At 48.5% G+C, this 19,408-nt stretch overlaps 1 protein-coding gene across 4 annotated transcripts in view; it reads right to left on the reverse strand.

Annotated features, from left to right (window-relative positions):
- Nucleotides 1-8,231: 8,231 nt before the first annotated feature.
- exo1 (exonuclease 1) overlaps nucleotides 8,232-19,408 on the reverse strand; it is a 35,436-nt gene continuing 24,259 nt past the window's right edge. For all 4 annotated transcript variants that reach the window (XM_038814753.1, XM_038814757.1, XM_038814764.1 and 1 more), the window contains 4 exons: nucleotides 18,474-19,074; nucleotides 18,272-18,367; nucleotides 16,710-16,906; nucleotides 8,232-11,039 (listed from right to left, as the gene is read on the reverse strand). In XM_038814753.1, coding sequence (XP_038670681.1) covers nucleotides 10,898-11,039; nucleotides 16,710-16,906; nucleotides 18,272-18,367; nucleotides 18,474-19,074 — 1,036 coding nt within the window. In that variant the 3' untranslated portion in view covers nucleotides 8,232-10,897. The remainder of the gene's footprint in view (nucleotides 11,040-16,709; nucleotides 16,907-18,271; nucleotides 18,368-18,473; nucleotides 19,075-19,408) is intronic.

Here is a 19,408-nt window from a genome sequence, read left to right on the forward strand (position 1 = left end):
ATGCGGCTCGCCTTCTCCCCATATTCGTATTGCACCCCTCTTGCCCTACGCAATTGCCCTACCACCCTCCCGGTTGTCAGCCTATCAAATTGCCACTGCAACCTTTTCCTCCTCGCCAATCCCTCCATGGTTGGCACCCTCGAATATTCCCTCCACTATCTCGCTCACTAGACGATCAGGATCCTGGGGCTCGATCTATCCACCCTCGGCTCCAGGACACAGTTACAATCTCCTCCCATGATCAACAGGTGCATGGCCAAATACGGGATTGCTGCCAGAAACCCCCTCATAAAACCCACATCATCCCAATTTGGGGCATACACGTTTACCAACACTACCGGTGCCCCTTCCAATACCCCACTCACAATCACATATCTCCCACCCGGAGCCCTCACCTCCTTCGCACTCTCAAATCCCATTTTTTTGCTCATTAAAATCGCCACACCCTTTGATTTCAAATCAAACCCCGACTGAAAAAACCTGCCCGACCCATCCCTTCCTTAACCTAACCTGGTCCTTCACACGGAGGTGTGTCTCCTGCAAAAAGGCCACTCCCGCTTTCAAGCTCCTGAGGTGCGTGAACACCCGCGACCTTTTAACCGGCCCATTCAGTCCCCGGACGTCTCCAATCCACTCTACCGTCCGTCATCTTCCCCACTTAACACCTGCCCCTTTAATTCCACTCTGTACCTAGCCCATCCCAGATGGTCCCTTTCTTCGCCCTTGACCATGTCATCCCTCACCCCCTGCTGCGTCGCAGAAACCCCCCCCCCCTCCCCCGCTTTTCCCTTTCCCCTTCTTCCCCCCCCACTTCCTCTTTCCCCCCCTACCCCAGCCACCCCTCTTGGCCTTCTCCCCCACCACCTCACTTCTGTTCACCAGCATAAGCTGCTACGCGGCTGCCCCTGCCCAAAGGCACATCCCAATGACCTCCCCCTTCCCCCCCATTCCTCAGCTCAAAGACGGCCTCCTGCTGGCCTTACCCTCCCCCACCCAAACAAGGACTTCTCCTGAACTCTAGGTAGCCTTCTCCAAAAGCAAACAAACAGATGTTAAACACAAAAAGTCCCATGAAACAGGAGGGGGGAAGAACATCCATCCCCACATAAACCTTTCACCCCTACAACTCCTTACAATCTCAACATTGAACAGAAACCACCCCCCTCCACAAAAAAAGGCGAAAATCCCCCAATCCCTACACCCACTTCAAACATGCTCCCGACCATTGCATAGTGCCAGGACCCCGGTTCCCAAGCATTGTCAACTCAGTTCTCCCCCAGTTTATGCTCCTCAATGAAGTCTGTGGCCACTTCTGGGTCTCGAAATAATACTCCCGGCCTCCGAACATCACCCATAATTTCGCCGGGTAGAGCACCCCAAACCTGATCTGCCGTCGGTACAGCACCGCCTTGGCCTTGTTGAAACCTGCCCGCCGTTTTGCCAACTCGGCTCCGATGTTCTGATAAATCCGGACGTTATTTCCCTCCCAGTCGCAGCTACGCTTCTCCCTGGCCCACCGTAGAATTTTCTTTCTCCACAAATTTATGGAGTCTCACGATCACCGCCCGCGGCGGCTCCCCAGCTCTAGGCCTCTGCCTCAGGGACCTATGCGCTCGGTTCACTTCAGGAGCCTTATCTCGCACCCCTTCTGCCACCAGTCCCGCCAGCATCCTCGAGACATACCTTGTGGCACTCACACCTTCCACTCCTGCAGGCAGACCCACTATTCACAGGTTCTGTCTTTTAGAGGTATACTCCTGCTCCTCAACCTTTGCCCTCAGCGTTTTACAGAGGAGCCCCACCTCTGCCTCCAGAGCCACCACACGATCGCTGTGGTCCAAGATCGCACCAGGTTCGATCTTCCGAACCTGCGACCCCTGCACCTCCAAACACCTCTCCATCCGCTCCAAAGTACTCTTCAGGGGTGCCAGCTTCTGCAATGGGCTTTGCATGATCCTCATGCATTTCTTTCCTCTGTTTATGGAATTCCTCCTTGATAAAAGTCAGCAGTTCCGGTATCTGGGGCCTTACAGCTTGCCCCTCCCCCGCCTGCATGCTGGAAGAAACTGGCTGTGAAGCACACGACTGTTTCAACTTTCCAGCCAAACCTCTCACTGTTTTCTGCCGGGTCTTGCGATCAGAAGACATACCATTCCAGGGGCAAACTACTCCGCTAACATTCACCTGCGCCTTGTCATCAAAATCCCACCCGGATCTGCGTGAAAAGAGCCCTTTTCTGTGACTTTAAGCAGGAACAGCCCTGTACGTGACTCCATGGTCACAACCGGAAGTCAAAGCCATCATCTTCAACCCCTCACCCCAAACTCTGCACCCTTTCCACCAAGTCCAACTCCTTTCCAGACTTTGCTTCAGGGTGAATCACTGTTCAATTTTGCAATGTTTTTCAACCCTAAACTGAGGAGCCAACTCCATATACACTCCTAAAAAAGACTACTGACTTCGACCTTCACAACACTCTCAGCCACTGCCTTTACCTCAGCTGAATATTGTTGTCATCTCTAGCCTATGCTTTCCTAATTGGTCTACATTCCTCCACCCAGATAAACTTCAGCTCATTTAAGACTCTTAGGTTTAGGCGCCATGTGCGGAGGCTGTCAGACTAACTGGGCAGGCTGGTTAATGGGAGATCAGTGGGTGGGGGGGGGGGGGGGGGGGGGGGGTGGAGAAACAAGGTAGTTAGTGTAGTCGAAGGGAAGAGATTGCTGTTTTGTTTAAGAGGCCGGGGGCTGCTGAGAAAGATGTGGCTGCTGTGGCACAGCAAGGAGGTGGTGACGGTGGACATCCGAGGGTGGGCCTGTAGGGTCAAGTGACACCAGCTGGGCCAAGAACAGATGTGGTTGATCAGCAGGGTAGGGGGGCACCTCTTGACCAGGCTGGTCACATGGAACACGAGAGGCCTGAATGGGCCAGTCAAACGGTCACGTGTGTCCGTGCACTTGAGGAGCTTGAGGGCGGACATGGCCTTTTTGCAAGAAACGCACTTGAAGGTCTGGGACAAGACTAAGCTAAGGAAAGGGTGGGTAGGGCAAGTCATCCATTTGGAATTAGAAATGAAGACACGGAGGGGGGGGGGGACGCGTTTGAGCTGGGGAATATTGTGGCAGATTCGGGAGGAAAATTCGGGATGGTGAGTGGGAATGTGGAGGGGATGCCAGTGGTCTTGGTGAATGTCTATGCCCCAAACTGGGGTGATGTAGGGAAGCACAGCGGTGCAGTGGTCAGCACTGCTGTCTCACGGCGCTGTGGTCCTCGGTTTGATCCCGGCTCTGGGTCACTGTCCGTGTGGAGTTTGCACATTCTCCCCATGTTTGCGTGGGTTTCGTCCCAACCCGTAAATGTGCAGGGTAGGTGGATTGGCTACGCTAAATTGCCCCTTAATTGGAAAAAAAGAATTGGGTACTCTAAATTTAAAAAAAACTGGGATGATGTGGAGTTCATAAGGCGGGTGCTGGGGTAGATCCCGGACCTGGGCTCTGAAGTAAAAAAACTCACCACTATTCTTAGAATTCCCCATATACAAAAAAAGGTCAATAACATTCTAAATGGTGAACATGGATTCTCACTCCCTGACTCCTGTGCTGACTCAGGTGGGTGCTATTCGGGTCAATCTATATGTTCGTTATCCCCGGTATAAGCCATATCTTCATAGGAGATTTCATCTACTTACCACTTAGTAGCATCAATCCTGGGTACCGCATTGCTAAGTAAGTAAAGTAGACTTTGTAATAACCACTGTTTCAGGTTAAAACTTTTAAGTTATTTTATTATTATTTTTTTCTTTTAAAAGATGCAATCACTTGTCTTTACAGAAAAGTAAAAAGATCTTGCTTTTGGATTTTCCTGGTTGGTTGAAAAGACCTTCAGGTCTACCTTGACAATCTCTTTTCTTTAACTTTTGGTCTTCCTCAGATGGATTCGCTGCTCCGTTTCGGTGTTCTATCCATCCCATGACCGAGGGCAGCTATAAGCTGACGGTCCCCAATTTTAGGGTTTATATTCTTCTTCTAGCAGTTATTAAGTTTATATAACATTATCGTAAAGTAACTTTATTTGACTCGATTGTTCAAGGTACTCTAATCTGAATTATTTCTAACACGACTATGTATTCATGTTGAGCATGACTTTAGCTCATCGAACTCGGATTACATTTTTTCCCTTGTGATGTTCAAAAGTGCTTTGATCCTAGAAGGGTGTTACATCTGGTTCCTGTCACTTCTAAAGTTGCTGTATTACCAAATAGTGCACTTAGCATGTCAGAACTCTTGACTCCAATTTGGGGTTAACTTGTGTTCTCGTGGACATGCTGTCTCCAGCTTCGCATATTCAACTGGTGTCAGCAGGATTTCACACCAAAACATTTGTCACCCAATTCAACTGAAGATCCTGACAATTCTTTTTTAGCTGCTTATTAAAATAATTAACTTCAAAGAAGGTGCAAAATATTGTTTTTTTTCATGTAACTAAAAGTTTAAACTGCCTTGATTTGAAAGATAGGCATCAGTTTTACAGCATGAATAGTCACAAGCTGTTTTCTTAACACCTGTTTGATAAAGGCTATCTGCATTTCAAAACCTTCTTTTGCAGCTGCTGTTAAACCTTTGTGGGATTTTTCTTGTGAATCCTCAGGTCAGTTTTAGCCAGACTTCTATGTTTCAAATGTCATATTTTCCCATTTTTACTTTACAACTCGCACTGGTTGATCATGGGAGAGGATTTTAACAGAGTCATTGATCCAGGGTTAGACCAGTCGAGCCCGAGATCGGGGGGAGTGTCGTTGGTTGTGAAGGAGTTCATGGAGCACATGGGGGGGGGGTGCACTCTCGGATTATTGTGTGGTGGACAAGCCGCTGCTGCTGGGGGTCGTTGGCTCGGGGTACTCAGCGATCGTGTTTTCAGACCACGCACAGCACTGGGTGGGCTTGCAGGTGGACCGGGGGGAGGGGGGGGGGGGGGACAACACCCGCAGTGGAGACTGGATGTCGGGCTGTGAGCGGATGAGGTGGGGTGCAAGCGGGTGAGGGCCGCTATCCAGGAGGATGTGGAACGGAATGATATGGGTGAGGTTTCAACCACTACACTATGGGAGGCGCTCAAGGCAGTGGTTAGGGGGCGGGGGAAGAGTTCATATTGATCCAGGTGCAGAGGGAAAAGGTGGAACAAGCAGAGATAGCAAAGCTGGTGGACGAGATTCTGCAGGTGGATGGGAGATATTCGGCGGGAATGTTGAAGGACAGGCAGAAGCTCCAGATGGAGTTTGGGTTGGTGTCCATGGGGAAGGCAGTGGAGGAGTGTTGTAAGAGTACGGGGAGAATGCAAGCAGGTTACTGGCCCGCTGGTAAGCAGGAGGTTGCGAGGGAGATCGGAAGGATGAAGGACGGGAGGGGAAGGGTGGTACTGAACCAGGTGGGGGAGAATGTTTTTTTTCAGTTTTATAAGAAGCTCTACGAATCGGAGCCCCCGGCCTGGGGGGTGTGGGGGAGGATGCAGGCAGGGAAGGACACAAATGGGTTTCCTGCAAACTTTAGAAGACGTTTGCTGGGTATCTGGAGCCCTTGCTGGTAAGGGCATATATCGAGGCGAGGCAAGGGCAGCACGGTAGCATAAGGGCAGCACGGTAGCATTGTGGATAGCACAATGGCTTCACAGCTCCAGGGTCCCAGGTTCGATTCCAGCTTGGGTCACTGTCTGTGCGGAGTCTGCACATCCTCCCCGTGTGTGCGTGGGTTTCCTCGTGAATTGAGGACTGTGCGCCGGGGTGATGGGGAAGACTAGAAGGAGAGACAATTGTCGGTGAAAGTCAGGAGATCACTGAATGTAATAATGAGGATGTGGCGATTGTAATGGAAGCAGAGAAGACCTTCAATCAGGTGGAATGGGAGTTTGTGTAGAAAGTGTTGGGATAGTGGTTCAGGTTCGGGCAGGGGTTTGGGGACTGGGTCCGATTGTTGTACATGGCGTCAGTAGCGAGCGTACGGATGAATCAGGTGAGCCCGGAGTACTTCGGGCTGCACCATGGGACAAGACAGGCCCACTCTCCCCATTGCTTTTGGCCTCGGCAACAGTGCTTAGAATAGAGTGGGATTGTGCGGGGGTGGGTTGAGCACAGGGTCTCGCTATATGTGGGCCACCTGTTGCTTTATATCTCGGACCCACTGGGAGGCATTGGGGGAAATTATGAGTATTTTAGAGTTTGGTTGGTTTCCCGGATACAAGCTAAACATAGGGAAGAGTGAGGTCTTCCCGATCGTGGCCAGGAGAGGAGGTTGGGTCAGCTGCCGTTTAAGATGGTGGGGGGGGGTGAGCTTCAGATATTTGGGCATCCAGGTGGCACAGGCATGGGAACAACTTCACAAATGGAATCTGGCACAGTTGGTGGACAGATGAGGGGTATTTCAAGAGGTTGGATCAGTGGCAGGGCGGGTGCAGACAGTGAAAATGATGGTGCTGCCGAAGCTTTTATTTGTTTTTCAGAACCTCCAAATCTTCATCCCAAAATCATTCTTTAGGAAAGTTAATGCTTTGATCTCAGGATTTGTGGGTGGGGAAATCGCCACGGTTAAAGGAGGTGCTGTGGGAACAGGGATGCGTTGGGGGGGGGGGGGGTGCCAAACATTGAGAGATATTATTGGGCAGCAAATATAGCCATGGTTAGGAAGTGGGTGTTGGGGGAGGGGTCGGTGTGGGAGTTGATGAGGCAGCCTCTTGTAAGATCACAAGCTTAGGGGCATTGTTGATGGCACCTCTGCCATTCTCGCCGGCCACATACTCCATGGTGGCAGCCCTGTGGGTGTGGGGACAGTGGTGGCAACGTCTGAGGTTGGAAGATGCCTCGGTGTGGTCAACAATTTGCGGTAATCATAGATTTGCACTGGGGGAGGGGGTGGGGCAGGAATCAACCGGTGCAGGGACCTGTTTGTGGACAGCAGCTTTGAGTTTAGAGGAATTGGAGGCTTTTGAGCTGCCCAGTGGAAATGGGTTCCAATATTTACAGGTACAGGATTATGTGAGGAAGCAAGTTATCGTCCTTTTCCGATCTGCCGCCCCCAGGACTACACGATAAGGTGGTGTCGAAAGAGAGCGTGGGGAAGGACAAGGTGTCGAGATTTACAAGGAGTTAATGGACTGGGAGGGAGTCTCGGTAGAAGTCAAGCGGAAATGGGAGGAGCAACTGGGCGGATGGTGGTGGCGGGGGGGGGGGAAGCGAGGCTGGGTTGTGGGAGGAGGCTCGGAGGAGGGTGAATACATCTTCATCATGCGCAAGGTTTAAGGTAGTTCATGAGATGGGCATATGATGGTGACCAGGATGAGGAGGTTATTCAAGGGGGTGGAGGACAGATATGGGTGGTCCGCAGGGAGGCCCGCGAACCATGGTCACAGTTTTGGGCATGTCCGAAGCAGAAAGGGTCTGGGCAGGGTCAGAGGTGCTGAAGGTGAAAGTGGCCAGAGTCTAGAAGTGGCAATATTTGGTGTGTCAGAAGACCCAGGAATCCAGGTGGCGAGAGAGGCCGACGTTTTGGCCTTTGCCTCCCTGGTAGCCCAGAGATGGATTAGCCCAAAGGTGGATTTTGCTGGAGTGAAGGGACTCAGAGCCACCGAGGCCAGGGGTGTGGGCGAGCAACCTGGCGGTTGGAGAAAATTACAATTGCTTAAGAGGGTGAGTTGATGGGTTTGCCCAGAGATGGAAGCCATTCATTGTACTGTCTGCTGGTGTCCCAATAGCTTCCAGCCATACAAACACTACTCCCACCACAAATTTCCTCTCCTGACCCCATTATCTACATCATTGGGTACTTAGCTGTCACTTTCTATTTATGAATTTAGATACTCAATTCATTTTTTTCCAATTAAGGGGCAATTTAGCGTGGCCAATACACCCACCCTGCACATCTTTGATGTTGGGGTGAGACCCACGCAAACACGGGGAGAATGTGCAAACTCCACACGGCTAGTGACCCAGAGCCAGGATCGAACCTGCGACCTCAGTGCCGTGAGGCAGCAATGCTAACCACAGCGCCACCGTGCTGCCCCAGTCACATTTTATGACAACAAATGTCAAATTCTACTTTTACTACTCAAGTCTTGTGAATTATTTTCTTTTGTGCAAACTGTGAATCAGTGACCATGACTATCAATAGTATTTTCAGTTCTTCCTTCCAGCATCTTGTGCAACGTTGGACGCTCATAATTTGTGCAATAAAACAAATGAAATATGTTTCAGGGTTTTATTTTCAGAATGTTTTACAGAAAAATTAGCTACTGTGGGTTTGAAAGACAGACTTGTGCGAAAATACAAAAAAAGTCAACTTAAGATAAACAGATGCACATTCATTACTGTGATGGAAAATAGCGAGATTTATTTTACATGGTCACTTCCACTAACTTGATTAAAAAAACTTTTTCAGCTTCTAGCACATTTCCTACTGAAGCAATGCAGTCACGCTGCCCGTGGTGAGAAATGTAACTTATTTACTTTCTGAGAAAGATTTTAAAGCATTAGTAGCAATGTGGAATACGGCCATGCAAAATCCACAAGTCTGGGCAATCATTTGGATAATCTATGTTAATACCGGCAGTATTTGCCCTCTGGTTGTACTCCAAAAAGACACTTCCTGCTCTGGGTTTCTAAGCTGCCTTGTTCCTGTCAAAGGAACAAAGACTTGCGTAATATAATGGATTTTGCAACCTCAGGGTGCCTTTTCAGAAACATATTTTTGGAAGTTAGTGTTGTAATGCAGGTAATATGGCCCCAAGTGATGCACAGCAAGGTTCCGCAAACAGCAATGACAATGACCAGATATACTCCGAGGCAATGTCGAGTGAGGAATAAATATTGGCCAGGTCACAGGGCAGCCTTAGGGTGTTTGATGTCGACACTAGAGGGCAGACATGGTCTTGATTTAACATTTCATCCAAAAAGATGGCACCTGGAAATGCCACCCCAGATTGAGAGCAGAATTTGACAGATGGCAGGATTTTCCACACCACCACCTGAAAAGGCAGTGGGAATGCATCACTGTCAAAGCAGGGTGCCACTCAGCCATTTCATATTCCATGCCCTCACTTGGGCAGATTTGCTGGTGGCTCCACAGTCCCAGCAGTACCACCTGGAGCAGAGGCCACCGCTGAGGCTTCAAGCGGTCTATAGATTCTAACTCCTGAAGTCCAGGACCAGGTATTTGCATGCTGGTCTCACACAGGGAGGAGACTGGAGGTCTGGAAGGGTTGGGGATCTTGACAGCAAAGTCAGGGTGGGAGGTGCCGCCCAATATGAAATGGGGGCTTTTGAGAGGAACACCTCCCATTTTCCTCCAGAGGCAAGAACAGGATGATGACCTGCTAGGCTTGGTATCCTCATGCTGGCCTCAATGGAGCCCAGGCAGTATAGCCATTCATTGCCCATTTTTAGGGCTCAGTTTTTTATTTTTATTTTAGAGTACCCAATTATTTTTTTTTTTAATCAAGGGAAAATTTAGGCTGATGCGACCAACCCACCTTCCCTGCACATCTTTGGGTTGTGGGGGGTGAGACCCACGCAAACACGGGGAGTATGTGCAAACTCCGCACAGAGTGACCCAGGGTCGGGATCAAACCCGGGTCCTCAGCACCGTGAGGCAGCAGTGTGCTGCCGTGCCGCCCTTTTAGGGCTCAGTTGAGCCATGGGTGGTCAGTGAGCCACCACAGACCTTGCCTGCTCCCAGTGAAATTGAGGACAGGTTGGAGAGGATGGAAAACCACCTGGGTAACTTAGTGGCTCCTCTACTTGCAAACCCACCAACAGGGATTTTCTGTTATACAATTTGAACTCATGACCTGCTGACTCAAGAGGAGAATGCTACCACTGAGCCAGTGCGTCTTTAGCTGCAGTACAAACAGACGCAAGATAAAATTATCTTTTTCCCATACCACAATAACTCATTAACTAAGCCACCTCTGCAAATAAATTCTCAATAGCTCTGCTCGACTAATAGCCGGTAACAAAACAAAAAAAATGTGTTTATTACTTCGTCAACGCATTCTGGAGTTAAAGGTAGGATTGGCATGGGGAAGAAAAGAAGTACGTTTTATTTTATTAATATTTCAATTTGCTTCACATATTGACAGTTTGTGGCATGTTAATAATGAATTACAGATCCTTTCCTTTGCTGATGCCATCAAATGTTAATCCATTTGATTCTGAGATTGTATCAAATTCATCTGTTCCCGCACTCCACCACCATGAAGCAACATTTTTTAAAAACGTGATTTTTTTTTTTTTTGCTAGTTAATACTTGTAAATTGTAATGACCAACCCATGTGTCAGGAATTCCCAGCATCCTTGAAACAATCTTCTAGGTTGATACTAAAAATGGTTCAATTTATCGGAAACATTTTATATACCTACACAATATGGCCCTATATAAATTCTATATATTTCTGTAGGGTAATTTTCCAACTTTGCTGCCTTGTTACTAATTTACCGATATGGATCGCTGCCCTGTTATAGAACCTATCTGGATTTAGGGAAGACATAATTTAAACCTTCCTGTGACACGCAAGGCATCTTTATCCCCAACTTTGAGAGTAAATGGGAACAATGTTTTTAAGTTTATGAATCCACATTTGCTGGGTTGGGTGGGGTGGGGGGCTGGGCAGAACTACATTTAAACTGCTTTGTTCAAAATAAATTCAGTTCTCAAATAAATTAGATCAGTTATTTAAAAAGTAAAAGATTTAATACTAGTCATTGCCATTGCACATCTCAAGCCAAGTTCTATAGATTGCCACCTTGCAGTCTGCACCAACTTTATATTTTCAACAAGGTTAAAATAGAGAGGCCAGTTATGGTTGCATATCCCCACCTACATGGAATCGAGTTTACACATCTTCATGGGCTTCCTCACCACTGTATGGCCCTTTGCACAGAACTACATTCGGACCTCAAAATACTTTGATCAGTCTCTGGAGTCAATATTTGCAAGTTGTCCTCAACAGGGGTCATTGGATCAGGTTTCTGACTAGATTGAAGTTTCCTGGATTCCCTGTGGAGATCAAAATATTTTGTTAGGAGCTAAAACTTCAAAAAGTGTACATAAAACTTTATCTTCAGAATTGGTCTATACAGGACTTCCGGTGGCAGCTATGAGGGAGTAGGTCGCACATTTGGCGGCTCCTGTTTCGGTTGGACTTTTTTGCGCTTTTGAGCGCGGAACTGGAAAGCAATAGTACTCAGGCACAGGACCCATACAAAATTGTATGGACCTAAGATGCCGGAGGGACCGTAAACAGCAGAAGAGGTGGTCGAGTAAGGGCACAGTGGAGGCTGTGAGAGAGACCAGCATGGCTGGTGTTCAGAGCAAGGAGCCAACAGCCCAGCCCACAATGAAGCAGCTGCTGCAGACTATGCAGGAGGGCTTTTTGGCTCTGAAGCGTGACAATTTGGAGCCGCTACAGAAGTCGATTGACCGGATGGCAAAAAGGCTGGATGATCAGGCTGAGAAGCTCCAGCAGTTGGAGAAATCAGTGGAGGAGCAGGCTGACTTTCAAACGGTGGCAGATGTGGAGATTCGGAGGCTGAGGGGCCAGCAAAAAGTGCTTCTGGATAGGCTGGAGGACCTGGACAACAGATCTCGCCGGCAGAACGTGAGAATCGTGGGCCTCCCGGAGGGGGCAGAGGGGCCGGACGCTGCCCCATATGTGGAGGGTATGGTTCAGAAGTTGCTGGGGAACGAGGTGTTCCCGCGTCCGCCGGTGGTGGACAGCCCACACAGAGTGCAGGTGAGGTAGCCGCGAGAAGGGCGTCCCCCATGAGCAATGGTGGTACGCTTTCACAGGTACCTGGACAAGGAACAGGTGCTGCAATGGGCAAAGAGCCCACAAAGCTGTATTTGGGACAATACGACCCTGCGTGTATACCAAGGTTTGAGTGCGGAGGTGGCCAGGAGGAGGGGAGGCTACAGGCAGGTAAAGGAGATACTGTATAAAAACAAAGTGAAATTCGGGCTGCGTTTTCCGGCGCGATTGTGGGTTACGTACAAGGGTCAGCACCACTATTTCGAGGAACCCGAAGAGGCGATGGACTTCGTTAAGAAGCAAGGGCTGACCCTGAGCTGAGGATGTTTGGACTCCTGTTAGAACTTTTAAGTATATGTGGTGTCTCTCCCGTTTTGGGATGTATCTTCTTTTTTCGTGCTTTTTGTGTGGTTTTCCTGAATGTTTCCTGTTTGGGCTCTTTGCTTAGTTGGAGTTTGGCTTGGGGGGGGGGGGGGGGGGGGAATTAATAAAGAAAACATTTAAAAGGGTTGGGTTAAAATGGATGCTTCAGGGGAACTTTGTGCCATCTTTTTCTGTGTCTGTATGGGAAGGACTGAAGAGTGCCTGTTATTTTTTATCTCTTTTTTTCCTTGTTTAACTTGAATTGTGCTATTGTGGGGTTTGTTTATGACTTGTGTAGAGTGTTTGCTTAAGTAGGGCTGATCTGGGGAAGTGGTGTGGAGGGGTCGGGGGGAGGGGTGACTGGGAACAATGGGTGGGAGACGGGCTGGGCGCTCCAGGCTAGCTGAGTGCAGCTAGTCAACAGGAGCCGAGGTTGGGGGTGTCCATATTGTTAGATTAGAGCAGGGGTTAGGTGATAGGATGGTGTTGCTTGCAAGGGGGGTTGCGATCCTGATTAATAAAAGGGTACAATTTGAGGCGGAGGGCACAGTCGTGGATGGGGGTGGCAGTTTCGTTATAGTGAGGGGTAAGCTCGAAGGGGTGAGAGTAGTCCTGGTCAGTGTGTATGCCCCTAATTGGGACAAGGTGGATTTTATTAGGAGGATGCTAGGGAAGATCCCAGACTTGGACTCGCGCAAGTTGATCATGGGCGGGGACTTTAATACAGTCCTGGACCCGAGCCTGGACCAGTCATGCTCAAGAACGGGCAGGTTGCCAGCGATGGCAAAGGAACTGAGAGGGTTCGTGGAGCAAATGGGGGGAGCAGATCCATGGAGATTTAGCCGGCCGACGGCGAGGGAGTTCTCGTACTTCTCCCACGCCCACAAGGTGTATTCCCGAATTGAGTACTTTGTGGTGAGTAGGGACCTGCTGGCCGGAATGGTGGGGCAGAATATTCGGCACTGGGTAGACCTGCAGTTTTGTAAGGACAGCTTTCAGCGTCCACCATGGAGGCTGGAAGTTGGATTACTCGTGGACGAGGCGGTGTGTGAGAGGCTGAGGAAATGCATGCAGAATTACCTGCAGGTGAACGATACTGGAGAAGTCTCGGCAGCGGTGCTCTGGGAGGCACTGAAGGCAACGGTGAGAGAGGAGCTCATTTCAATCCGGGCGTACAGGGACAGGACGGATAGGGCAGAGACGGACCGACTGATAAAGGAAATTCTACGGACGGACAGGAGTTGTGCGGAATCCCTCGAGGCCAGAGTTACTCAGGAAACGACAGAGGCTGCAGGCCGAGTTTGGGGTGCTGACTACAGGCAAGGCTGTAGAGCAGCTTGGAAAGGTAAAAGGCGCGATTTATCAGCATGGGGAGAAGGCCAGTAGAATGCTTGCACAGCAACTGAGGAAGAGGGAAGCGGCTAGGGAAATAGGGAGGGTAGCGGATGGGGAAGGTAATCTAGTGGGTGATCCAGCAGGGCTGAACAAGGTCTTTAGGAACTTTTATAGGAAGCTGTACACTTCGGAACCACCCGGGGGAACAGGGGGGGGGGATGAGGCGATTCCTGGATGGACTGATCTTCCCAAGAGTGGGGAGGGGGTTGGTGGATGGACTGGGGGCCCTGGCAGGATTGAAGAGGTATTGGGGGGCCTGAAGGTCATGCAGTCGGGGTGGACGGGTATCCAGTGGAGTTTTACAAAACATTTGCCGGGACAGTGGGGCCGGTGCTAGTCAGGGTCTTTAACGAGGCAAGAGACAGAGGGAGTTTACCCCCGACGATGTCGCAGGCCACCATCTTGCTCATTCTGAAACGGGATAAGGACCTGGAGGCGTGTAGGGCATACATGCCGATCTCCTTGATCAACGTAGACGCCAAGTTACTGGCCAAGATTTTGGCGACCAGAATTGAGGACTGTGTACCGGATGTAATTGTGGAGGACAAAACCGGGGGAGTGGAACATAGAGTCTCGTTATACGCGGATGATCTGCTGTTATATGTATCGGACCCAATGGTGGGGATGGACGGTATTATGGCAACCCTGAGGGAATTTGGCCGGTTCTCCGGATACAAAACAGAATATGGCTAAGAGCGAGTTGTTTGTAATTCAAGCGAGGGGGCAGGAGAGTAGGCTGAAGGGGTTGCCGTTCAGGCTAGTGGTGGAGTTTCCGATATTTGGGGATTCAGGCGGCACAGGACTGGGGCAGGTTGCATAAACTCAACCTGTCCCGACTGGTGGAATGAGTGAGGGAGGAGGTCCGGAGGTGGGATGCGCTCCCGATGTCATTGGTGGGGAGGGTGCAGACTGTTAAGATGATGATTCTCCCACGGTTCTTGTTTGTTTTTCAGTGTCTCCCCATCTTTTTCCCGCGGTCCTTCTTTAAGAGGCTGAATAAAAATATTTTGGGATTTGTATGGGCAGAGAAGTCCCCGTGGGTGAAGAGGGTGATGCTTGAAAGGAGCAGAGGAGGAGGGCTAGCGTTGCCGAACTTCAGCAACTATTATTGGGCAGCCAACATAGCGATGATAAGGAAATGGATGATGGTCCAACAGTGTCGATTTGGGAGCGGATGGAGGCTGCTTCGTGCAGGGGCACTAGCTTAGCAACCCTGGTAACGGCGCCTCTGCCGCTTCCACCGGCGCGGTATTCCACCAGCCCGATAGTGGTGGCGGCTCTTCGGATCTGGGGCCAGTGGAGGAGGCACGTAGGGGAGGCAAGAGCATCGGTGTGGACCCCAATCTGTGGCAACCACCGATTTGCCCCGGGGAACATGGACGGGGGGGGGGGGGGGGGGGGGGGGGGGCGGGAAGTATCGACTGTGGAGGAGAGCGGGGATTGTGAGGATGGGGGATCTATTCCTGGAAGGGATTTATCTGAGCATGTGGGCGCTGGAGGAGATGTTTGGGCTAGCGAGAGGGAACGACTTTAAATACTTGCAGGTGAGGGATTTTGTACGCAGACTGGTGCCGTCCTTCCCACGTCTCCCGCCGAAGGGGAGGCAGGACAGGGTAGTTTCTAGGGGAGAGGGTAGAGTTTCAGACGTCTACAAGGAACTAATGGGAGCTGAGGATACGCAGACCAAGGACCTGAAGCTTAAGTGGGAGGAGGAGCTCAGGAGGGGCGGGCCCGGGCCCACATGCCGGTGGCCCAGATGAGCAGATTCTTCAGGCTGGAGGACAAGTGTGCTAGATGCGCCGGAGGGCCAGCTAACCATGTACGCATGTTCTGGTTGTGACCTAAACTCAGGGGGTATTGGCAGGGATTCACAGATGTCATGTCCCGGGTATTTAAAACTGGGATGGTAATGAGCCCGGCGGTGGCAATCTTTGGGGTTTCGGAGGACCCGGGAGTCCAGGAAGAGAGAGAGGCCGACGTTCTGGCCTTTGCTTCCCTGGTAGCCCGGCGATGAATACTGTTAGCATGGAGGGACTCAAAGTCCCCCCGAGGTATGGCTATCGGATATGGCGAGCTTTGTTGGCCTAGAGAAAGTCAAATTCGCCTTGAGAGGTTCGCTACTAGGGTTCGCCCCAAGCTGGCAGCCATTTATTGACTTCTTTGCAGAGGAGTAAGCGTCAGCAATGCCACTTTTCTATATGCCCAAAATACCTCAATAAAATTGTTTGTTAAAAAAAAAGAATTGGTCTACACAAGGGTGGCACAGTGTTTAGCACTGTTGCCTCACTGCACCGAGGACCCGGGTTCGATCCCGGCCCCGGGTCACTGACTGTGTGGAGCTTGTACATTCTCCCCTTGTCTGTGTGGGTTTCACCCCCACAGCCCAAAGATGTGCAGAGTAGGTTGATTGGCCACGCTAAATTGTCCCTCAATTGGATACCTTAAAGTTATGGGGAGAAAAAAAGAAATGCAGGGGTAAACCAGTCATCTACAAAGAAGACTAACTCAAATAAAGCAAAATGGGGACTCTGTACATTTCTACATTAGGTCAGACAAGTATAGATCATGCACATTAATTGATCGTCAGTTCAGGAAGGAGGAAGTCAGGTTTATTTGATGCTCATTACCTGGGAGCCAGATTGAACATGAAAACTACGGAGTTGCCATGGAGTGGAGGGTGGCTGCACAACAGAGGAGTGAGGATTGGTTACTGGTGACCTGGTTCATGAGACAAAACTGACACACAAATCACATGACCCAAACCTTGGAGGGGGTTTTCACAACATCCAATCCACAGACAAAGCAAGAGGCCAAACCCCAGATTCATAGTTTTGTTTAGTGGGATAAAGACAGGAGAAGCAACACCAGTCACCAACCTCAGTCACAGACCACCAGAATGCATGGAATGCACTCAACAGAAGCAGCTTTTGTCATTTGAAAGCAAATCTCTTTCTTGTCTCCTTTGTTCTATAAGTGCCCCTTTCATTCATTCCATTTTCAAGCATCTATAAGTTTTTATGAATGCACACAATTTTTGGCTGTGCCAGCAAGCTTAAAATGTCAAAACGTCATGACTCACAACGGTTAAGGACAGACAGGGGAGGCAGGTACCAAACAGATCATGACCTAAAACAAGCACCATTTCAGTCAACAGTACTTACCCCACAAACCCAAATTTCTGCCACAAGTCACGGATAGTAGCCTGCAGTTCAGGCTTATTCTCGTTATTTGGGGCAGATTTTATTTTCTGCAGCAAGAGTGACATTTTGTTTAACCCGCTGGCTTTGGCAGGTCCTGGAAGACGCAGTTTAGCAGACTTTCTTAAAGATCCAGGGCTCAGCTTGTGTAAGCCAGGAACCTGAACAAAGAGCACATTTGGTAAATCTGCAGTAGCATTATAGTCAAATCTATTTTGGTCATAGTTTTGCATTTAAAAAATACTACAGGTCAACATTAAAAAGGGCAAATTTTATCTGATTAAGCATCAGCTACCTAATAAATTAACTTATTTCCAGAAGAATTTAAAAAAATTTTAAAACCAGGAAAGCCATATATCTTCTGTCCCAAATTTCCACAACACCACCTAGAACTGAAGTAAAGAAATGCCCTTCAGGTCACATTTGTTACCAATAAGAATAATCAAATCAATCACATCGCACTAGTATACTCAGCTAAAATGGGGCAGGGAAAGGAGAGGGAACTTGCATTAAACTTGGCTTTATGTCCAGGTTGGAACAGCCTGCTTGTCAGGATGGAGTCAGATCGATTGGGTGGCTGGCAACCGGTGGATTAGCCAGGGACAGTGTTCTGCTCGATAATGATAAGTGATTGGCTCCTGTGTGATGCCTTCCAAGAATACTGGGCAGAAGTGTTTAGATTTTGTAAATGAAAGGAAAGCTCTCGCGCTCCCCTGCTTGTTTTTTTGGTAAATTTAGAGTATATTTTTTCCAATTAAGGGGCAATTTAGCACGGTCAATCCACCTACCCTGCACATCTTTGGGTTGTGGGGGTGAAACCCACGCAAACAAGGGGAGAATGTGCAAACTCCACATGGATAGTGACCCTCCCCTGCTTGCTTAAGTGAAAGAGTTGTTGTATTGTTCTGAAAGCAGTAACCACCTGGCACATCCTTCGCTGTGAACAGGGAAGGATGCGGAGTCTGCACAGAAGGTAGACAACCTTGCCGGAGAAAACCATTTCAAGCTTAAAAGGAAGTAGTATCAAAACAAAAGCTGAACTTCAAAAAAAACCACTAATTTGAAGCCATCCCAATGCATCAAAGATCTTTATCCTTTTGATATTTTGTTTCCCTTTCGATCACCCTTTATATAGAGTGTGGGTAGTTCGGAAGGGAGTGTTGGGAAAGGAGTATTAGATAGCCATATATTTCCTGCCTGTTTAATTATAGCACTGTACATAATAAAAAGGTTACTGGTGTTAAAGTTGCAAAACTGATAACTGCACTTTTATTGGGCTCAAGCAAGGACCATGGGTATTTTAAATAAAATCTTGATTCACTTGTGTTGTGAATTCCAGTCAAGTGGGGCCTGAATTGACCACCTACTAACCCAGGGTGTGACACACATTGATTTTAGCTATGCAGCCAATTCCCATCCCACTTGTGATCATGCGTTAGTGAATTTTTATACAATTGGAGATAAACATCCGTTTGAAATAAAGTTGATATGGTTCTGGAAAGTATACAAACAGTTAGTACACTTACCCTGTGCTTTACAATTACAATAGTTTTCTCAGATAATTCAGTTAAAGTGCCAGGAGAAGACATTTGATTATGTGATGTTGCATTGTCACTGGCTTCCTTTCAAGCAAAGAAAAGAGAAACGGATTAATTAACAAACTGAAGCCATTTATCACTTCAATCAAAATTTTAAAAATCATTCTAATGTAAGCATAAAGCATCTTACATCCAAATCGGAACTCCTGGACTTTTGAGAAGAGTCTGAGCATTCAAAACCACTGCATGAACTACCCAGAGAAGAGGTAATGCCAAGAGGAGAGTGTGGGGAGGTCATCACATCGCTGTCTTCATTTGTGGGTTCCTCAGATTGTTCCAGGTCTTGCTGGTACTGGATTGCACTCTGATCATGTTTTGCCACTGATTTACTGTCATTATGTTTCACTACAGTGGAGGGCGCCACCTTTCTGCAGAATTGCTGCAATACAGATAAACCTGCAGCAGAATTAGGTGTCCTCAATATTTCCCTCATGCCTCCAGACCAACTGAAAGCACTTAAACTTTTCCTGGCCACCAAATGAAAATCTCTGAAGCTTGTATTGGTATTAGGGCTGGCGTTTAAAGGTTCAGGTGACCGTCCATCCTGTTCACATTCATTTCTGCTTATATTTGTCACTAAGAAGTCATTATTCTCACCATTGCAAGAACTAATTGGGTTCAAATCCGTGCATCTCTTTGTTGCGTTAGATATTGCATTGTCTCCAATCTTTTCATCAGATGCTCCAACTCTTTGATTTGATACACAAGCTTCATTGGGACTACAGAAGAACCTACAGAAGAAATATGGAAAGAAATTTTTAAAAATGCAGAATAAAGTGAATATCCACCAGAAATAACGTCCGCAAAGAGGAAGGCATAGATCTTAAGCAAAAAATCTTCCAGATTAAGTTTTAATGAAGTTATACGATTAGAATCTTCTGTTTTTAAACAGCGGTGTAATTTAGCATTTAATTTTCAGTTAAGGTCGACACAGTAGTTAGCACTGCTGCCTCAAGGCACCGAGGTCCCAGGTTCGATTCTGGCCCCGGGTCACTGTCCAGGTGGAGTTTGTACATTCTCCCAGTGTTTACGTGGGTCTCGTCCTCACAGCCCAAAGATGTGCAG

The sequence above is a fragment of the Scyliorhinus canicula genome, chromosome 1 (genome assembly GCF_902713615.1).
Source record: "Scyliorhinus canicula chromosome 1, sScyCan1.1, whole genome shotgun sequence".
NCBI lineage: Eukaryota > Metazoa > Chordata > Chondrichthyes > Carcharhiniformes > Scyliorhinidae > Scyliorhinus > Scyliorhinus canicula.